This window comes from Triturus cristatus, chromosome 2_1 (genome assembly GCF_964204655.1).
Source record: "Triturus cristatus chromosome 2_1, aTriCri1.1, whole genome shotgun sequence".
Taxonomy (NCBI): domain Eukaryota; kingdom Metazoa; phylum Chordata; class Amphibia; order Caudata; family Salamandridae; genus Triturus; species Triturus cristatus.
The window spans coordinates 230059718-230081922 of NC_140581.1; the positions used below are offsets into that span (position 1 = coordinate 230059718).

At 47.2% G+C, this 22205-nt stretch overlaps 1 protein-coding gene across 4 annotated transcripts in view; it reads left to right on the forward strand.

The window, feature by feature from the left end:
* The window catches only part of MALT1 (MALT1 paracaspase), a 597152-nt gene that overhangs the window by 311846 nt on the left and 263101 nt on the right, over positions 1-22205 (forward strand). For all 4 annotated transcript variants that reach the window (XM_085630418.1, XM_085630393.1, XM_085630403.1 and 1 more), the window contains exon 6: positions 17638-17734. In XM_085630418.1, the coding sequence (XP_085486544.1) occupies positions 17638-17734 (97 nt within the window). The remainder of the gene's footprint in view (positions 1-17637; positions 17735-22205) is intronic.

Here is a 22205-nt window from a genome sequence, read left to right on the forward strand (position 1 = left end):
TATCCTAATTGCCCAGCTCAAGGCAAAAGGTGCAATAATTGTAAAAAAATTGGTCATTTTTTTACTATGTGTAGGGCACCTAAAGACAAAAACAGAGTGAATTATGTGTACACAGAGGATGAAATTTGCGAAGCTTTAAATGTTTCTTCTTTATTGGTACATATTAATTCACTGGATGATAAAAAAGTTAAAGGTCCCAATTGCAAGGTTTTGATAGGTCAAATTGACATTGATGTAATGGCTGATTCGGGTTCGCCAATCACCATTCTAGATGAGAAGACATTTTACAGGTTGTGGCCAAATACTGAATTGATTTTTACTGATGTGAATCCCAAAGCGTTTGGTGAATACGATATCATCATGCGCGGGTACTTTAATGACACCATTAATTTTAAAGGACGGGTTATTGACATTAAAATTTATGTAGCTTTGGATGGAAGGGACATTTTGGGTTGGCGTGACCAAGCAGGGTTAGGTATATTTTTGAAACCTGGCCATCCTGAACCTGTTGTTCTTGGTGATTTTCCTGTTCTATTTGTTGATGATAATACAACACAGGATTCTATTCTTAGTGGATTGATTGAAAAATACAGGTCTGTGTTTAGTTCAGAAATTGGCTTAGTCAAAAACTTTGAACACACCATAAAATTGAAGGAGCAGGTCTGTCCCGTTATTCAAAAGGTACGTCCTGTCCCACACTCGGTTAGAGATGATCTCAAGATCTTGATGAGCTGTGTTCCCAAGATATTATTTGTCCTGTGGAGTCGTCTGAGTGGGTTTCGGCTGCAGTGGTGGCACGTAAGCACTCTGGCGATATTCGTCTGTGTGCGGATTTGAGGGTTCTCAATCGCAACATTGTGGTGGATGCGCATCCTTTACCTAAAATTCATGACATGCTTGCAAAGTTGGGTCGCAGCAAATTTTTTTCTACTATTGATTTGCGCTCCGCGTATCACCAGATTCCGTTGTCAGTTAAATCTCAGCCTTTAACTACTTTTGTAACTCCTTTTGGGGTTTATATGTATAAGAGACTTCCATTTGGGTTAGCTTCAGCTGCTAGTATATTTCAGAGGTTGATGGATACAATTTTTGGTAACTGTCCTGGTATTCAGGCATTTCAGGATGATATATTAGTGCATTCTGAGTCTTTAGAGCAACATTACATTTTAATTGAAAAGGTGTTGAAGGATTTACAAACACATGGCATGACTGTCAACATGAAGAAGTGTAATTTTCTTGCTCAAAATGTGGATTACTTGGGTCACAATCTATCTAGTGAGGGTATCCAGCCTAAAAATTCATTATTAGATGCTATAAAAAATGCACCAGCTCCTGCTGATAAGGATTCTTTACGAGCATTTCTTGGGTTAAGTGAGTATTATGCTCGTTTTGTACAGGGGTATGCTCTTGTTGTGCAACCCCTTAGGAGTTTGTTAAAAAAACATGCAAAGTTTGACTGGTCTTCAGATGTTGATGAAGCTTTCACATCAGTTAAAAGGTTAATTCTCAATGCACCTGCTATCAAACCATTCACATATGGAGTTCAAAGTATCATTACTGTTGATGCTAGCGCAAAAGGTCTTGGGGCTGTTTTGAGTCAGATTGTGAATGGTCAAGAGTCCACGATAGCTTTTGCTTCGCGTACGTTGACCTCTGCTGAACTCAACTATAGCACCATTGAGCGTGAGGCATTGGCTTGTACTTGGTCAGTGGAAAAGTTTCGCATGTATATTTGGGGAACTAGGTTTCAGCTTTTTACTGATCATAAACCGTTAATGTACATGCTTGGTGACAGTTCTTCCAACAAAGCATCTTCACGGTTGGTGAGGTTGTTAGCTAAACTTCAGGAGTTTAACTTTGAGATCAAATATATTCCTGGGGGCAAAAATGTTAGGGCTGATTGTCTCTCACGCATTCCTCTTCCTCACTGTCAAACAAACATTGATTCTGATGATGAGCTTGAATGTGTCTTTTTAGTTGAAGACGTTGTTCAAAGTTACAAAATCACGCAGGAGGATTGGATAAAAAGTTTTGAGTGTGATGATTGCTTGCAGAATGTTAAAAAGTTTTTAGTTAAGGGTTGGCCTTCGGACAGGAGTCTTTCTATGGAGGAAAGACATTTTTCACAAATCGCTTCTGAATTGTCCTTTTCTAGTGATATTTTGTTACGACAGGATAAATTTGTTCCTCCTAGGGGTATTCGGGACAAGATGATTCTGCTTGCACATGAGGGACATCCTGGTATCACTGCTACAGTTAACAAAATTAAGCAAATGTACTGGTGGCCTGGTATTGACAATCAAGTCAAAACTCATATTAATCAATGTCCTCAATGTCTTTGTTCTGACAAGCATTGGAAGTCTGCTAATTCTCCCCTGTGTCCTGTTCAATGGCCTTCTGCAGCGTGGAAGAAAATTGGGTTAGATTATTCTGGTCCATTTTCTATTTTCAATTCAGATAAAAAGTATCTTATTGTTGCTGTTGATTATTTTTCGAAGTGGGTTTATTTTTCTTTTGTCAAAAATGCGGATTCTGGTACGGCCATTTTATTTTTGCAACGATTGTTTTACACTGAAGGAACACCTGATGATGTTGTTACGGATAATGGTTCTCATTTTACTGCTAATGATTTTAACTTGTTCTTAAAAAGATTTGATGTCAAGCATACATTAGCTCCTTTGTACAGCCCAGCTACTAATGGTCTGGTTGAGCGTGCTAACAGGGTCTTGAAAGATGCTGTACAAACAGCTGCTAGTAATGGTTTAAACATTCCTTCTTTCTTGTTTCAGAGAGTATGGAACTATAATACCACACCACACACTACCACAGGTGTTTCACCGTTCATGTTGTTGAGAGGCCGCATACCTACCTCTAAACTTAATCCGTCATGGTTAATGGAGAAAACTTCTAATGTTCCACTTGATGTAAACCAAATCAGAGAGAATGTAATCAAAAAACAAGAGAACTATAAGCAAGATTACGATAAACGTATGCATGTTACTGATCAACCTTTATATCCTGGTGATTGGGTCTTGATCCGGAAACCAATTAGAGTTTCTAAAGGCAATTCTAAATTTTCATCTCCTGTGCAGGTTCTAAAAGTTTCTCGTATGTGTGTTCTTTTGCAAGATCGGGGCTGGTGGAATAGAAATGCTCTGATTAAAATAACCTGTAAACAAGCTGACATTATTCGTAGTAACAAGCTTAACACTGATGTGACTGAAAATTTGAATTCTGATTGGTTTGGTGTCTGTGACGATATTGGTACTCGTTCACGGAGTCTTTCATCTCCTGGGGATTCAGGTCCATCTGATAGAGGTGATTCTAATTTCACTTTATCTCATCAAATCTCACCTTCTTCTACACCTCAAAAAGGAGAAGGTGATGGTAGTGGTGTAAGGTCAGTTCCTGGCTTTTCTGTTAGTTCAAGGGTTAGGTCAGCTCCTCTTCGTTTCCGTGATTATGTTATGACTTAGTTTATTTATTTTGTTATTTTTGTTCTCTGTATGGATTATCTTTTATGGTTATGTTCTTATAGTTGATGTCTGTTTCTATTTTGTTAAAGGGGAGGATGTGTAGTAAGTGTGTATTTTATGTAATTCCTTTATATTGTATGTGGTTGCTTTAAGATGTAGTATTCATGTGAGTGTTCTGCGTGACTCAGTAAGATTCTGGAATGTTTATGTGTGACATCCAGATGAAGACTTGGTTGCGGATAGAGCACGTCGTGGGTCAACTGTACTTGGAATAAACCTCTTAACATTTAACGTCTTCCTGTGTATCTGGTGTGCTTTACGATCCTTTCTACTGGAAGACGCTTACTACACGTAGGAACCTAAAGGAGCTGGGAGACTTCTTTGTGGACCAGAGGTTTCAAATGTTTATAGAATACTTGGATGGGTCATTTGCGAATTTGATAGATGTAATGGTGTATCAAGGATTAAAATGTTGCTTGGCGCTATGATTTGGAGGCTTGCCTGATGAGCTACCAGAGTGGTCACTGCTCAGGATGTTTCTATCTAACCCCCCAACCAAGATTCTCAATGGAATGTACAATAATGTAGTAGCACAATACCAAATGAAGAGGTCTATATTAAAAGTAATTTGGAACAATAATAAAGCATTGAAATATCGGATACTCAATAGATACATTGTTTCCAGCAGACAAAAGAGGTGTCAATAAATGGTAAATTCAGGATAATCCGTCTAAAATGTATTCATCCAGTTTATTACACTGGTCAGTATGGAGCAATTTGAGATGGCATGTTATGCAGACTGCTGCCTGGTATTACTGTTAATACATTTCAGATGTGCTACTCTAGGTGTGGTTATGCCCCCAGACACACTCTTACTGGCAAGAGATATCAAATATATTGAAGAAAATTATTGAATATGAACTAAATGTGGAGCTGCTAATTGCCCTATTGGGATACGTTGAGGAGGTTCCTAAACACAGACAGAAATTTGTAGCATTGGTTTTGCTACTGGAAATTTGTAGGGTTGCCATGACATGGGGGCAGGGAAGACCACCAAGTAAGGGCAATTGGGTTAAGGACTTGTCCACATACCGGGAACATTATAATACTATAAGTAATGTGTCCTCGGTTTTGGCACCTGCTGCCCCCTGAAACTTGGTGGAGGTAGGGAGATGCAGCAGTATTGGTACTCCAAATAAACCAAGGAAAAGTACCACTAGGAAAGTGCTTCATGGCAATACCCCACTCATTTGCCAGGATGCAGTAGCATGAAGGGATGATAGCTTTGTATTTCTTTGGACAGCTGCAAGCCTGAGCAGCTGGGGTGAGGGCTGGGGGGTGACCTGTGATTGCTCTGACTTGGATGGGAGCTTCCTTCTGCTGTGATATGGTTTCTAGATACAGGGTAACCCCTTTGAAGCTAATGAAGTACTAAATCAGTTGTTATGTAGCATGGATGCATGTTGTTTAATCAGGCTGGCGGCCAGCTTAGGTGAGATCATCACTTGCTGCTTTTAGATTCACTGAAAGCCTACATCATATAATAGTGTCATGTCTCGGTTGTTTTGGTCTTCATTCGTTATAGGGCACTTTTTATGCGTTTGCATTCATGCGTCTGAGGGAGTTGTTTGGCTATGCAATATCAGTCCTAAGCACTGTGCACTTTAAGAAGACAATTTGTCATAGTGTGCTGGGTGCATTGCGAATGATGATTAATGATATCAGCGTGGCTGTTATTGTTTAGTTTTGTGTTATGTTTCTGGTGCGTGTGTACAGCTTTAAACTGTGTTACAACTATTTTATCACTAATGATGAATGTTACTCAGAATGTGCCTAGACTATATTTCAGCTATTAAAGTGTTCCGGTTTTCACAGCAAGGGTTATGTACAACTGCTAAAAGAGTAATTCTCAGTGTTCATCATACATGCAAACGGTGATTACTGTGCCCACGCTTTGCGTTGTGTGATTGTTGGTAGTTTGGTCAGCATAGCAAGTAGTTTTGTGCAATCTATCCATTGCAGTGGAAATATTATATGTGACCAGACTGTGTAGTCTGTAAGGGGGATACACTACTGAAATAACCCCTGGTCACCCCCATGGTAGCTTGGCACGAGCAGTCAGGCTTATCTCAGAGGCAGTGTCTAAAGCATTTGCACATAACCAACAGTAATACAGTGAGAACACTACAAAAGGAAACCACACCAGTTTTAGAAGAATAACCAATATTTATCTTATGAAACAAGACCAAAACAATAAAAATCCAACATACAATAATCAGAATATGCACTTTGCAAGAATAACCTTAATAATACGGTTCCTTGAAGTCTATAGCTCCGCCCGGTATTGCCACTGTGCTGAAAACAACCAAATCCAACAGTTTTGGTCGACCGCTTTGGTGCGGACCAGCGTCTGTGTCAGAAAACTTGTAAACAGTACATTTGGTTCCGGCCGACTGAGGCAGTGTGGGCTGGCGGCAGCATACAGTGCCCTCTTATTGTTGTCCAGGCAGCAGCTCAGTGGCAGTCTTCCAGCGACGTCTGTGAGATCAGGGCTGCGGTGCGGGGCGGGGCGGTGTCTGTTGTTGTGATGGCGGTCATGGTGCAAGCTGCGTCATCTGAAAATCGGCTGTCAGGGTCAGGGTAATAACCTGCCAACAAGAGACCCCCATTTCTAACAGTAACCATCTCTTCTTTATCATAATCCTCCCTGCCCTCAAATACAGATGACCTCCCAACATTGCTCACATCACTTCGCGTTTAGCATCATGAGTAAGACGTTAGAATTTTTCTCATCTACCTGGTAAAGTGATCTTTTTTTTTTTTATTTGCTGGCCGCCTTTCCTCATGTCACTTAAGGCCGTGTACTTGGACTGCTCCTTTTATCCCTGTAGATCAGCAGGGTCCTGTGCAAATCCAGTTAGTACTGGTCAGCTAGACTCTTCTTTGTTGCAGACTTCATGCAGTAGCTCTTTGAGTCCACTCTTCTGCCCAGGGTTCAAGTGGGAGAAGGTCTAGGCCTTGGGCTTCTCTCCACAGGTAAAGCAGCGGGCTCAGTTCTTCTGAGTTCAGCAGGTGCAGTCCTTCTTCTGTTTTCCACAGGTCCAGCAGTGTTCTGAGGAAGGTAGTTAGGGGTGCCACTAGCTTATGGGTGGTGGTGACTCCTTAACCAATAAGAAAAAAGTTGCCAGGGTCAACCCCACCCACTTTTACATCATTTCCTGGGGGATTGGCACTAAACAATTCCACAGTGCATGTCTGATCAAATCCAAGATGTCAGAATTTTTCTTTCTTGGGTCAGAGCTATGAGCACACCCCTGAGGTGTTTAGGCAAAGGAGGAATGTTCTCTGTAAAACCAATTTTGTTTAAGTCCCCGCCACCCCACCTGTCCTTCCCCCCCACTGGGTATGGAGCCAATCTGTCTATTTAGGAAATGGCAGGGTTACATCTGCCTGTCACAGTGGTTGCCCCTCTGAAACTTGTACAGTTGGTGGCCACATACCCCAGGACATCCTGTCAGGAAATCAAGGCCCTAGTGTTCCCTTTCCTGAAAGCAATTCATACCTCCCAGCATGCTGCCTTCTGACAGTCGGAGACTGTTAGACCTGTCAGCCCTTTGGGTGGTCCCTCCTCATCATTATTTATTTTGTCCCACTTTTGCCTCAAACCCTGTTTGAATTTTTCCTTTTTGGGAACCACCAGACTTTTTCGTGTTGCCACAGATTCAGGGAACCATTTTAGCTACCCCTGAAACTTCTGTCTGAGGGCCTGAGGCACAAAATGGTGGCCTCCCATGACATCACCAGCATCCACTGGAACCTACCAGCACCTTCCAGAACATTCCAGGAGCTTCCAGAACCCTGTGACCGTTGGAGGCGGTTTAGAATGTTGGGAGGATAAGAGAGGCAGTTGGCAGTTGGAGCTGGCAGTTGGCACCTGACTGGTGAAGAGAGAGGAGCACAACAGTGAAGGAGGAAGGAGTGAAGCAGCAGGGGTGGAAACTTGTGCCTGGAGTGGGGTCCATAAACCCACCCTTGATACTTGTCCCTACTGATGGATCCCAGCCTATAGCCCTGTGTGGGAAGAAGACAGAAGAACACCATCCTAAGGACCTGGACAGCAGGAACAGGCCTTAGAACCAAGAAAGCAGCAAGATTCTGACCTGAGAACTGGTTTCCCTGGAGCCTGGCGTCGAGTAGCCGAAGACCTGGAGCCCGAGGTGGAGAAGCGGCGCTGACTGAGGTAGCAGACGTCGTACCCGGAGCCGCCTGAGGTCGTAAGAGGGCGCCGGCGGAGGTCGAGAGGAATACCAAGGGTCGAGAAGGAGGTGAACCGAGGTCGAGTGAGCGGCGTCATCGGAAGGGTGAAGTCCGCCCTCCGGAGTCGTCGGAGACCGAGGTAGAGGTGAACCGGAGGTCGGGAGTGAGGATCGCACTCCGGAGTCGCCCGGAACCTGAGAGGAAGAGCACCGGAGGTCGGGGGTGAGGATCGCACCCCGGAGTCGCCGGAAGTCGACAGCGAGGCCAGGCCGGCCGACGTCATCGGAGCCGAGAGCGCCATCGGACCGGAGCCACCCGAAGTCGACATCGTGAAGAGACTGCCCGACGCCATCGAATCGGAGGTCGAGATCGAACCGAGGCCACCGACATCGGACCGGAACCGCCTACCGGCGTCGACAAAGAACTGACACTGTGCCGAGGCCGCCGAGACCGGACCGGAACCGCCTCACGGCGTCGACACGACTCCAGCGGCGTCGGAACATCAGAAAAGGGCAGTAAGTGGAGTAGAGGGCGCCTAAGGCCCTGTGGAGACCTGAGAGACTACTCTAAGGGGCTAGGGAGGTGCTGAAACCCACCTGACTGTGCCTGGGGTGAACTGGGACTAACCTAGAGAGGCTGTGTGGAGAGGAAAGCCAGGGCATTGGAATTCCCCCCTTTGATCTACCTCAGTTTAGGCCTCAGCCTTTGCCTCAGCCAGGGAGTAGGACCCCCCAAGCCTTCCACACCCTACAAGCTGTGCCTGGGCCAAATCAGCCCTTAAGTATTGAAGTGTCATCTGATTCATGAGTGTTACTGTATACTTCTAATTATTTATTGGGGAAACTGTATTTATTAAGTTCTTATCTATTTAATACTGCACTGTATTTATAGGTCCACAGGACTTGTTGGTGTACAGTATTTATTGGTACAGTATTTATTGGTACAGTATTTATTACCTCAAAGTATTTAATTGTCTGTATATATTGCACTTGTATTTATGCCCTGTTATTTATGATCACCCCTATTTATTTCAGCAACGGCAAATATTTATTTGACCTGCTCTATTTAAGAATTTGTATATTGCGATTGTTATTTATTTTCCCAATCAGCAACTAAGAGAAAAAGATAAAGAAGAATATTTTCATAATTTTTACGGTGTAGAGTCGTTTTTGGAACGGATGCACGCATGGTTATTGTATGGGTATATTGTATGCTTAGCACTGCGCCTGTTTCCTGACCACTCGAGCCAAGCTACCCCATTGTGTCGGGAAGGCCCTCCACCACCCTGCGGAGTGGGAGTGGGGCTGTTTCCAACATAAATTGGTGTTCAGTGGTGGGATAGAGCTGTGCCTACATATACTCAACAATAACTGTGGGTAGTCCATAGGCCTACACCGGGAGTTTTCTCACAGCGGCCTTCCAAATTGTGGGTTTTTGTTTTTTCCAAATTTACTCTGGTGGTGGGAGGAGGTATTACTAAAGGTACCCCCCTGCATTGTTACTGCACAAAACCTGTCCTCTAACCTGAGTGGGCAAGATGGAGTTTGTACTGGAAGATTTAGAAACGTACACTGTGGCCCAACTCAGGGAGTTTTGCCAGCGGGAGGGGGTGTACTGTCCCCCAGGAGCAAAGAAGGGTGCACTCCAAACCAGCTTAAGGGCTTGGGGGGAGGCACGCCGAGAAAGCAAGGCTGAGGAGGAAGACAGGGATGGAGAGCCTAACCCCGAGGGGGCTGAGATGTACCAACCTGAGGTGGGGAACCTGTCAGCAGGGCCCAGGACACTTTCTAGGAAGGGCAGCACTGTCTCTAGCGGGGGCTTATCCAGCGTGGAGTTAGCAGATCGGAGAGAGAAAAGACAGCTCACATGGGATTTAGCAAAGCTGGAGAAGGAGAAAGAGGAACAGAGGTTGGCTCATGAAACGGAGAAAGAGAGGATGGCTCATGAGATAAGACTGAAAGAGATAGAGCTTCAGATCCTAAGAATTGGGGCACCAACTGTTCCTAATGGTGGCAGCCAAAACCAAGAGGTCACCAGGGAATCCAAACCTTACCTGCCAAAGGACATAGTAGCTAGCTATGGGGTGGGTGATGACATCGCCAAGTGGCTAGCAGCCTATGAGGTCTCGTTGAGGGCCCATGGGGTTCCAGTGAAGTATTGGGGAGGAGGATTGTATAAGTACATGCCTCCAGCTGGTAGGGATGCTTTATTGGCCCTCGAAGAGGATGAGCAGACCCTCTACCCCACCATGAAACTGGCTCTCATCAGAAAGTTTGGACTAACACCTGAAAAGTATAGACAGAAGTTCAGGGGTAGTCACAAACTGGGCACACAGAATTGGGTGGACTTCCTGGACTATGCAAAGAAGGCGCTGGAAGGTTGGATTCAGGGCAGTGAAGTGAGAAACTACGAGGAGTTGTTTGACCTAGTACTGAAGGAACACCTACTCGAGAAATGTTTCCCTGAACTGCGGCAACACCTGGTGGATAGCAAGCTGACCAGCCCCCGGAAGCTTGCTGAGGAGGCGGACATTTGGGCTAGTACCCGGGTGTCCACAAGGGGGACTGGAGGGGATACTCAAAAGGCCGGACAGGGCGCCCCCCAGAAGAAGGAAGGAGGGGAAAAGAAAAAGGAGTTCTCCAAAGGCCCCCAAAATAACTTCCAAGGGAAGGGAACAGGATTCACCTCTAAGGCTAACCCACCCAGAAACCCTAATCCTGGCCAGAGTCAGCAGCCAAGGGTTGTCCATTGCTACGAGTGCGGTGGCGTTGGACACTATAAAGGAGATCCGAAGTGTCAGAAACGATCACCCCCTCCCACTGGAGGAAAGACCCCCGGAGTAGCTAGTGCAGTGCTCGGGGAGGAGATGCCCTTAACTAAGGGAAGGGAGTGGGCGGGTGTCACTTTAGTGTCCCTGGGAGAACGGGAGATGGTTCCTAAGATCCAGGTGCCCGCAAATACCGCAAAGTATGGGCAGTGGATCACCATCAACGGCCAAAGAGGGGAGGCTCTGAGAGACACAGGAGCCAGTATGACTATGGTGCGTAGTCAACTGGTGTCTCCAGAGCAGGTAATTCCCGATGTACTCCACCCAGCCGCGATGGCTGACGGCAGAACAGGTCACTATCCAGTGGCCGAGGTTCCCTTTGAATGGGGGGGGGGTTGCAGGTTCACTTCGGGTTGCCGTAAGCCCTGCCGTGCCAGTCGATTGTCTGCTGGGCAATGACATGGAGCACAACGCTTGGAAGGAGGTGGAATACCGGACTCATACCGAGATGCTGGGTACACCTGACTGGGCCTGTGTTAGCACAAGGTCCGCGACTACCCGAAGAGGGAGTTCATTCCGGCTGGAGCCTGGAACAAAGGCCCAGCCAGCTGCCAGTCAAGGGAAGAACCGAGGACAGGAGGAGCCTGCCTCGGCGTCTCCACCCCGTAGGACGGATAGGCCACCGGAGGTGGTGGACCAGGAGTCTGCGGAGGGGGACGTTACCAACCTGGAGGACCTACCCATCCCGGCCGAGTGGCACGTGGAGGGAGGCCCGTCCAGGGAGGAATTCTGCCAGGGCCAGAGGGAGTGCCCTACCCTTGAGGGGCTGAGGCGACAGGCCGAAGCCCAGGCAGCAGGGAACGTTGAAGGGAACTACAGTGTTTACTGGGAGGATGGCCTCCTCTACAGTGAACCCAAGGCACCCCTACATGGATCGTCACGAGCCTTGGTAGTTCCTCAACGTTATCGAGCCTTCCTTTTAGAGTTGGCTCACGAGATCCCCTTGGCAGGACACCTGGGGCAAGACAAGACCTTCGCCCGTCTTGTCCCACACTTTTATTGGCCTCAGATTAAAGTGTCGTCCGATACCTACTGCCGGACATGTGTGTCTTGCCAAGCCAGTGGGAAAACAGGGGTGAAGCTGAAAGCTCCCCTGGAACCACTTCCTGTCGTTAGCACCCCCTTTGAAAGGGTGGGCATCGACATTGTGGGTCCGTTAGATCCACCAACATCAGCTGGTCACAGGTTTATCCTGGTCCTGGTGGATCATGCCACACGGTACCCAGAGGCAATACCTCTGAGGACCATAACAGCACCTGTTGTGGCTAGGGCCCTGATGGGAATCTTTACCCGAGTGGGTTTTCCCAAGGAAGTTGTGTCCGACAGGGGGACCAACTTCATGTCAGCGTATATGCGGGCAATGTGGAAGGAGTGTGGAGTGACATACCGGTTCACCACTCCTTACCACCCCCAGACCAATGGTCTGGTGGAGAGGTTTAATAAAACCTTGAAGGGCATGATCAGAAGTCTGCCTGAAAGCCTGCGGAGGAAATGGGACGTCCTCCTACCCTGTTTACTTTTTTCTTACAGGGAAGTGCCACAGAAGGGAGTGGGCTTCAGCCCCTTCGAGCTTCTGTATGGGCACCCTGTACGTGGACCTCTTAACCTGGTGAGAGACGGATGGGAAAGAACTCCCAGAAAGCTCCCCCAGGATGTGGTGAGCTACATGCTGGCCTTCCGGAGCCAAATGGCTAAGTTGTGGAAGCAAGCTTCTGACAACCTGGAAGCCAGCCAAGCAGTGATGAAGGCGTGGTATGACCACAATGCTCACCCGGTGGAGTTGGAGCCTGGCCAGAAGGTGTGGATGATCGAACCCGGAGAGCTTAGTGCCCTCCAGGATCGCTGGTCAGGACCCTTTGAGGTGTTGGAGAAGAAGGGTAAGGCTACCTACTTGGTGGACCTGAAGACCCCTCGTCAGCCCCTGCGGGTGCTGCATGCCAACCGCCTCAAACCCCACCACGAGAGGCCCGAAGTCATCTTGATGATGGTGACTGACGGAGGAGAGGACGTGGAAAGCGAGCCTCTCCCTGATCTGTTTGCGTCTCAAGAGAAGGATGGGTCGGTGGAGGGAGTGATTCTCTCCCCATCTCTAACTCCTGAACAGCAGGAGGACTGTCGCCAGGTCCTGGGGCAGTACTCTTCGTTGTTCTCCCTTGTCCCGGGTAGGACTCACCTGTGCGTCCATGACGTGGACACAGGAGACAGCCCACCTGTGAAGTCCAAGATCTACCGGATGTCAGACAAGGTGAAGGCCAGCATTCATAGTGAGGTCACTAAGATGCTGGAGCTAGGAGTGATTGAACCTTCTAGCAGCCCCTGGTCTAGTCCGGTGGTGTTAGTACCGAAAGCTGCACCACCGGGTGCCCAACCAGAACTGAGGTTCTGTGTGGACTACCGGGGACTGAATTCAGTGACAAAGACTGATGCACATCCGATCCCTAGGGCGGATGAATTGATTGACCGGCTGGGAGCTGCCCAATATCTAAGTACCTTTGACCTTACTTCTGGGTACTGGCAGATCTCGTTGACTGACGGAGCAAGGGAAAGGTCAGCCTTCTCCACGCCCAATGGCCACTACCAGTTCTGTGTGATGCCCTTTGGGCTCAAGAACGCACCTGCCACGTTTCAGCGCCTGGTAAACCAGATCCTCACCGGAATGGAGAGTTTCTCTGCTGCTTATCTGGATGACATAGCCGTCTTCAGTAACAGCTGGGAGGATCACTTGCGTCACCTGCAAGCTGTTCTCCAGGCCCTGAGACAAGCTGGATTGACGATCAAGGCCAGCAAGTGCCAGATCGGGCAGGGGTCGGTAGTGTACCTTGGACACTTGGTGGGTAGGGGAACGGTGCAACCCCTCCAGGCGAAGATCGAGGCCATCATGGCCTGGGAACCCCCCAAGACACAGACTGAGGTCCGAGCATTTTTGGGCCTCACGGGATACTATCGCCGCTTCGTGAAGGGGTACGGTACCATCGTAGCCCCTCTCACGGAGCTCACGTCCAAGAAACAACCTCGACGGGTAGTCTGGACGGAGGCTTGTCAGCAAGCCTTTGAGAAATTGAAGAAAGCCATGTGCGAGGCCCCGGTCTTAAGGGCCCCAGACTTTTCCAAGAAGTTCATTGTCCAGACAGATGCATCAGAACATGGCATTGGGGCAGTGTTATCGCAACTCAACGAAGAGGGCCTGGATCAACCCGTGGTCTTCCTATCCCGGAGACTACTTCCCAGGGAACAGAAGTGGAGTGCAATAGAGCGCGAAGCCTTTGCCGTGGTATGGGCTCTGAAGAAGTTGCGGCCATACCTGTTTGGATCGCACTTCCTCGTTCAGACCGACCACAGACCCCTTCGTTGGCTGATGCAAATGAAGGGGGAGAATCCCAAGTTGTTGAGGTGGTCTATTTCCCTACAGGGGATGGACTTTCAGGTGGAACATCGGCCTGGAGTGGACCACGCCAATGCAGACGGTCTCTCAAGGTACTTCCGCCTTAGTGATGAGAACTCCCAAGGGGTTGGGTAGCTCTCCCCACTTTCAGCTGGGGGGGACGCGTGTTAGACCTGTCAGCCCTTTGGGTGGTCCCTCCTCATCATTATTTATTTTGTCCCACTTTTGCCTCAAACCCTGTTTGAATTTTTCCTTTTTGGGAACCACCAGACTTTTTCGTGTTGCCACAGATTCAGGGAACCATTTTAGCTACCCCTGAAACTTCTGTCTGAGGGCCTGAGGCACAAAATGGTGGCCTCCCATGACATCACCAGCATCCACTGGAACCTACCAGCACCTTCCAGAACATTCCAGGAGCTTCCAGAACCCTGTGACCGTTGGAGGCGGTTTAGAATGTTGGGAGGATAAGAGAGGCAGTTGGCAGTTGGAGCTGGCAGTTGGCACCTGACTGGTGAAGAGAGAGGAGCACAACAGTGAAGGAGGAAGGAGTGAAGCAGCAGGGGTGGAAACTTGTGCCTGGAGTGGGGTCCATAAACCCACCCTTGATACTTGTCCCTACTGATGGATCCCAGCCTATAGCCCTGTGTGGGAAGAAGACAGAAGAACACCATCCTAAGGACCTGGACAGCAGGAACAGGCCTTAGAACCAAGAAAGCAGCAAGATTCTGACCTGAGAACTGGTTTCCCTGGAGCCTGGCGTCGAGTAGCCGAAGACCTGGAGCCCGAGGTGGAGAAGCGGCGCTGACTGAGGTAGCAGACGTCGTACCCGGAGCCGCCTGAGGTCGTAAGAGGGCGCCGGCGGAGGTCGAGAGGAATACCAAGGGTCGAGAAGGAGGTGAACCGAGGTCGAGTGAGCGGCGTCATCGGAAGGGTGAAGTCCGCCCTCCGGAGTCGTCGGAGATCGAGGTAGAGGTGAACCGGAGGTCGGGAGTGAGGATCGCACTCCGGAGTCGCCCGGAACCTGAGAGGAAGAGCACCGGAGGTCGGGGGTGAGGATCGCACCCCGGAGTCGCCGGAAGTCGACAGCGAGGCCAGGCCGGCCGACGTCATCGGAGCCGAGAGCGCCATCGGACCGGAGCCACCCGAAGTCGACATCGTGAAGAGACTGCCCGACGCCATCGAATCGGAGGTCGAGATCGAACCGAGGCCACCGACATCGGACCGGAACCGCCTACCGGCGTCGACAAAGAACTGACACTGTGCCGAGGCCGCCGAGACCGGACCGGAACCGCCTCACGGCGTCGACACGACTCCAGCGGCGTCGGAACATCAGAAAAGGGCAGTAAGTGGAGTAGAGGGCGCCTAAGGCCCTGTGGAGACCTGAGAGACTACTCTAAGGGGCTAGGGAGGTGCTGAAACCCACCTGACTGTGCCTGGGGTGAACTGGGACTAACCTAGAGAGGCTGTGTGGAGAGGAAAGCCAGGGCATTGGAATTCCCCCCTTTGATCTACCTCAGTTTAGGCCTCAGCCTTTGCCTCAGCCAGGGAGTAGGACCCCCCAAGCCTTCCACACCCTACAAGCTGTGCCTGGGCCAAATCAGCCCTTAAGTATTGAAGTGTCATCTGATTCATGAGTGTTACTGTATACTTCTAATTATTTATTGGGGAAACTGTATTTATTAAGTTCTTATCTATTTAATACTGCACTGTATTTATAGGTCCACAGGACTTGTTGGTGTACAGTATTTATTGGTACAGTATTTATTGGTACAGTATTTATTACCTCAAAGTATTTAATTGTCTGTATATATTGCACTTGTATTTATGCCCTGTTATTTATGATCACCCCTATTTATTTCAGCAACGGCAAATATTTATTTGACCTGCTCTATTTAAGAATTTGTATATTGCGATTGTTATTTATTTTCCCAATCAGCAACTAAGAGAAAAAGATAAAGAAGAATATTTTCATAATTTTTACGGTGTAGAGTCGTTTTTGGAACGGATGCACGCATGGTTATTGTATGGGTATATTGTATGCTTAGCACTGCGCCTGTTTCCTGACCACTCGAGCCAAGCTACCCCATTGTGTCGGGAAGGCCCTCCACCACCCTGCGGAGTGGGAGTGGGGCTGTTTCCAACAGAGACTATCTCAGAAAGGGCTACTAGAGGCCTTGGGCAGGAAAATGCCAACTTTCTAAAAGTGTTATTTTTTTAAATTGTAATTTAAAATCTAACTTTACCATCAAACTGGATTTCAAATTCCTATTATTTTGAGTCCTAAGATAATGGGTCTAGTTGTTTCCAAACCGAAGTTATACATTATAAGGTGTTATAATGTTAACCCAGTGCTTTTCTATTGTAGAGCCAGCATGCTACAGTGAAAAACAACTTCTGACATTTTTAAATGTCAGAACATGTAAAGATTAGGAACAAGTGTCCATCTTTTTAAGTACCAGGCACACTGTCCTATGAGCATTTAGGGCCTACCTCAGGGGAGAATTAAAAGTATTAAAAAGGCAGGTCTGTGTCTGGCAAAAGGTTTATTTTGCTTGGTCGAATTTGCAGAGAAAAACCTGCACAGATTGGCTGTAGTGGCAGGCATAGAGATAGGTTTTCACCAATGTTTAATTTGAGCTGGTGGTTGCTGGTGGGAGGCACTAACCCTTATTTTTGGAGATGGGCTCTTATTTTTCCTCATGAGATATTTTGTCAGTGGAAGAGAGGGAAAACCACACAGATCTGAAAGACAGAGGAAGCAATAGATGGCAAAACCGTCACAAACAGAAAGCAGGGACATGCATGAGTGAGAAAAAGATTCAAGGCGTGTCTAGTTGTGTATTAAAGACTACCAGCCTTGGAATACGCCTTGCCCATAGTTAATTGCATTGGCCACTGGCTTTGGAGCAGGCCTTCAGACACCCGCACTCTTTCTTTCACAAACTAAGCACAGGTTTTCACTTATGACTTTAGTGTTGTCACAGTAAGCGCTAGAGTCCACTGGTGACATTTAATTTACAGGCCCTGGGTCCACAGAGTACCATACACTGGGGTTTATAGGTAAGTTAATTATGTCAGTCAGATATTAGCCATTTGCACCTATTCTTTAAGGGCCAGAGCTCTTACACTGGACATCATCGCCCCAGTGTTCAGAGTCTGTAAACCAGTACTAAATCTAACAAAAAGTGTGGGTGAGCCTGTGAGGGCCTTTCCTCAAACAATTAATAGTCACACAAGTTTTCTTCTCCTTCCCCATCTTATCAACTCTTTTTCAATCTAAAACGTCAGCCTGTGTTATTGTTACCCAACACCAAATGCCTCTTTGCTTTCTTATGCTCAATTCTTCAAAAAAAGAAACTGCTACCTAATGAATACCCTCTGTACCGTCAAGGCCCTATCCTCCCCAACACCTGCCGAATAACCAGTCAAATTCTACTTATGCCAGAAATCTAGGTGTTCTCTCATATTCTAAATGATTGTCTCTTCATGAAGACCAGAGGGAGGGAAAGGAGCTACAAATCTTTAAATGCATATATATTTCGCAATGTTTTATTAATGCATTCCATTTCCTATGTAGTAAATGCCTTTAAATCTGCTGTTCAGATTTATTAACATTTTATATGATCAAAAAAAATTGTATATGTTTTTGTCTCATTTCCCTATAAAACACGCTATTTTATGTTATATGTACGCAGATTGCTTATGTTGCAAAGGATGATCAAGGGGTATACCAGTGTCGTGTATATAATGACCATGGACACCAAGACAGCAAGGTGGTGGATGTTACCATAGGTAAGTATATGCACACTTATGTAAAATTCTTTCTACTGAGACAACATATATCTCTACTTTTCCTGGAAAGTTTTCTACCAGCTGAGGGTCTTGGCATTCCCTAGTGTACTGTACAGATTACAAGACCATTGTTGTAATGAACTCAGTTTGTGCATTTATGGACTTATATAATTATACATCCACAGAAGACAACCATCATCCCCCATTTAAAGATGTTCGTCTTTAACCCAAATAAAAACATGGGCTTCAAAATTCCTAACAACATAGAACAAGGTCTAGGCAATTGAATTGATGATTTAACTAAAATGGAGTCCGTGCAACCCTTCCACCGTTCATAGGATGTGGTGTTCTTATTGGAAAACTGCCGTTTGCGACTGCACATGTAGAGTCTGGCTATAGAGGAACTCGAGGTTGCACATTTGTCTCTTGGCATAATGAGTACATCAAGTAATATATTACCTAGATAACCATTGCCCAGTTTCAAACCATATTTATTGCTTTGATCATGAATATAGGGAAATCAGATCTTCAGTAGTCTCCTCTCTATTCACCACTGGGAGGGTCAACCTGTATTTCCCCAGCTATATGTCCAGGCTTTTCTTTTCATAGACCAACCTTTTCTATGTTCAGGAAAATTAAGACATCATGGAACTTGAAATGAAGTTGAACACTGGAACAACATCCTAATCGTACAGACAGTACATGAATGCAATTGATGGTGGAAGATATTTAATCCTTAAGTATAGTTAGGATTAACAAAACACGTATGTGCTACGATGGTGTGTGTATGCCACGAGACACACTCTTACTGGCAAGAGATAATAAACATAATTAAGGAATGACTGAATGAGAATTAAATGTGAAATCGCTAATGGCCCTGTTGAGGAATTAATCAATCAGTCACTTGGTACTTGTAAAGGCGCTTGGCTTCTGGGTTCACTCGAAGAGCCAGGTCTTGAGCTTCTTCCTGAAGTCTGTCAGCGAGGGTGCAGCTCAGAGGTAGAGGGGGGGTTCGGACTTGGAGGCGAGGTGGGTGAAGGAGTGGCCTCTGGTGGGGCTGCAGCGGATGCAAGGGCGAGGTGGGCAGAGCGGGGGTTCCTGAATGGTTGGTGGAATTTGAGGCGCTGGTTCAAGTATGCCGGTCCTTGGTCATGGAGGGTTTTGTAGGCATGAGTCAGCAGTTTGAATTGGCATCTTTTCTGGATGAGGAGCAAGTGGAGGTTCTCTGGTGCTGGGTGATGTGGGTCCTTGTGGGCAGGTTGAGGATCAGCCTGGCTGTATCGTTCTGTATCGTCTGGAGTCTTCTCATGAGTCTGCTGGTGGTACCTGCTTAGAGTGTGTTGCCATAGTCCAGGCGGCTGGTGATTAGGGCCTGCGTGACTGCTTTTCTGGTGCTTGTGGGGAGCCATTTCAATATTCTGCGGAGCATGCCGAAAGTGTGGAAGCAGGCTGGGGAGATTGCGTCGATCTGTTTCATGGAAAGTTTGCTGTCCAGCATTATTCCGAGGTTGCAGATGTGGTCTTTCGGTAAAGGGGTGAGTGAGTTCCACTGGCCACCAGGTGTCGTTCCAGATAGAGGCGTGGCTGCCAAAAATCAGCACTTTGGTTTTGTCCATGTTGAATTTGAGACAGTTGTCCTTAATCCAGGCCTGGAAATTCTTCATGCAGTTGTGAAAGTTGTTCTTCGTTGTGGTAGGGTCTGCTGAGAGTGAGAGGACAAGCTTCATGTCATCAGCATGGGATACGATGTTGATGTCATGGGTTCTGATGATCTCTGCTAGTGGCGCCATGTAGATGTTGAAGAGACTGGAACGAAGTGATGAACCTTGAGGGAAGCCACACAGGGTGTTCTTTGGTTGCGAGACAAAGGGGGAGACTGATTCTTTGCATGCGTCCTGTGAGAAAAGATGCCATCCATCTGAGAGTGTCTTCTTTGATTCCAATCTGGTGCAGTCTAATGATGAGTGTGTGGTGAAATTTGGTGTCGAAGGCTGAGGAGAGGTCGAGGAAGTACAGGGCAGCCAATTCCCTCTGTCGAGTAGGGTGCGGACGTCATCTGTTATGGTGATCAGGGCAGTTTCGGTACTATGGTTGGCTCAGAAACTGAATTGGGAGGGATCTAGCAGATTTTTCCTTTCCAGATGTTTGGTGAGTTGGAGGTTGATGGCCTTCTCCAGGACTTTGGCGGGAAAAGGGAGAAGCGAGATGGGCCGGTAGTTCTGGAGATTGCTGGGGTCTGCAGAGGATTTGTTGAGGAGAGGTCTGGCCTCTGTGTGTTTCCAAGAGTCAGGAAAGGTGGCTGTGGCGATGGATGCTTTGAGGATGGTGATGACTTGGTGGCTGATTGCTACGCTTCTGAGGTTGAAAAAGCAGTGGGCATGGGTCGGAGGGTGCTCCGGAGTGAATGGCGTTCATAATTGCTGTGGTGTCTTGTGTGCTGAGCTTTGCACAAGTGGTGAGATGGTGGTCGGGATGGTCTCCGTGGGAGTGGGGAGGCTGAGGTCGTCAGTGGTTTTGGAGTCGAGGTTTCTGTATATTGTAAATATCTTGTTGTGGAAATGATTTGCTCTAGTGTTGCAGAGGTCCTGTGAGGGAGGGATTGAGATTTTGGTGGCTGATGGGCAGGAGAACTCTCTGTTGAAGGCGAAGAGTTCCATGGTGTAGTTGGTGCTGGCCTGATACAGTCTGCAAGGGCTCCCTTTGTTGTGTCTTTGACTTGATGGTGGTATTTGTTGAGGGCAAACTTGAAGTTGGCTCAGTCTGTGTCATCTCTGCTGGAGCACCATCTCCTCGCTAGTTGTTTGCATCTGTGTTTCGCTGTGCTGAGTTCTGGAGTTTACCAGCAGCTCCTGTGCAGCATTTGTGATCCTGGAGCTGAAGTTCTTGACTGCCTGTTTGACGTTGGTTGAGATGTTGGGCTGGGGGCATCTGTCCATTGAATTCATCTGTCTATTGGTTTGGTGTGGCTTTGCTCTAGCTGCTGGCGGAGGTGCTGAGAGAAGTGGGGGTGGTTGGGTGTGGTCCTGCGACTGTGAAGTGGACGATGGAATGTTCAGTCCAGGTGAGTTCCATGGTATGGCTGTATTTGACTCTCTTGCTGGAAGTGAAGAGTGAGGTCGATTAATTCCAGGAGTTCTGTAGATTTGGTGGCTGTGGGTTGTCCAGGTGGAAGATGAGATCTCCTAGGAAGATGAAGTGCTCTGATTCAGTGGCGAGTGGGGCGATGAAGTCTGCTATTGTGTCGCAGCGGCCTGTTCGAGGTCCTGTGGGTATGTAGGCAAGGGTATGTCAGAGGCTCCCACGCACAACCAAAAATTTGTAGCACTGGGTTTACAACTGGGAAAACATGGGATTGCTATGATGTAGGGGCAGGGAAGAACCGAAGTATGGATAATTGAGTCTACATGTCAGGAAATGCCGAAGGTATATGGCTCTATGCTACCAAGAGCTTCTTCAGTAATCTATCAGCTATTATATTAGGGGTTTTACCACAAAAACGAAGAATTAATCTGTAGCAAATGGGTTGGCTAATATGGCGAGCTTTTTCTCTGTTGGACAAGGTAATTTGAGATCAGGAATTGTAGCATATGTTAGGGAGTGCCTGTAACCTGAATGAGTAAGGACCAGAATAAAGCTGAAGACAGAAGGAGATTGGACAGGCACCGGACAATGCTAGAAGGCAGGAGCTGAATGGAATGTGAACACTAGGCAGACACTGGGTCACAAATAGTGAGCAACAACATATATAGTGCAAGGAGAATAGCAGTGACAGCATAAATGTGCAGTGCTTAGTAAAGACTGAGTAACACCATGAATAACCGTTTGCATGCTGCATGGAAAATATTCTGTCTACAACCAAGAGAGCACAGTAATGAACATACTAACCATTCTCACATATCCTTGCAGCAGCCCTTATTAAGGATGGTTGCTTATGTGAGTTTGTGTATGATGCACCAACCTCAGAATTCTCTGACACCCTGTGATAATGATAACAGGGTGTTAAAACAAAAGCAAGAGGAGAGGAGGACTTCTGCACAGGAAACCGAATTTAGGAATAGGAGTCTAAGCGAGAGAAGCAGGACTGTAGTCTGAAAAGCTAGAGTGGCAGATTACAGGAACATGTCTTGAGATAAATTAGAACTGGGTTCTAACTGCGAGGGAACAGACCATGGGTAACATATTGCAACATCCGGTCTAGGGAAAAAGCAGGAAAGGATTGTAAGAAACCCATAGCGGAGCAAGAGAAACATAGTACAGAATGTACAAACAAGTCCTCTCTGTCCCTGAAAGCAAGACGGGCATAGAAAATCCGATATGCAACTGGATTTCGGATTAGAAGTATGCAAAAAGAAGGAACAAACAAACAAAGGACCAGGACCTGGAAGTCTGTTCAGGGATTCAGAACAGAGGTAGCTATAGAAGCCAAACCAAAATTCATGAACAGAAAGAGCCATAGCATGAGGACACCAAA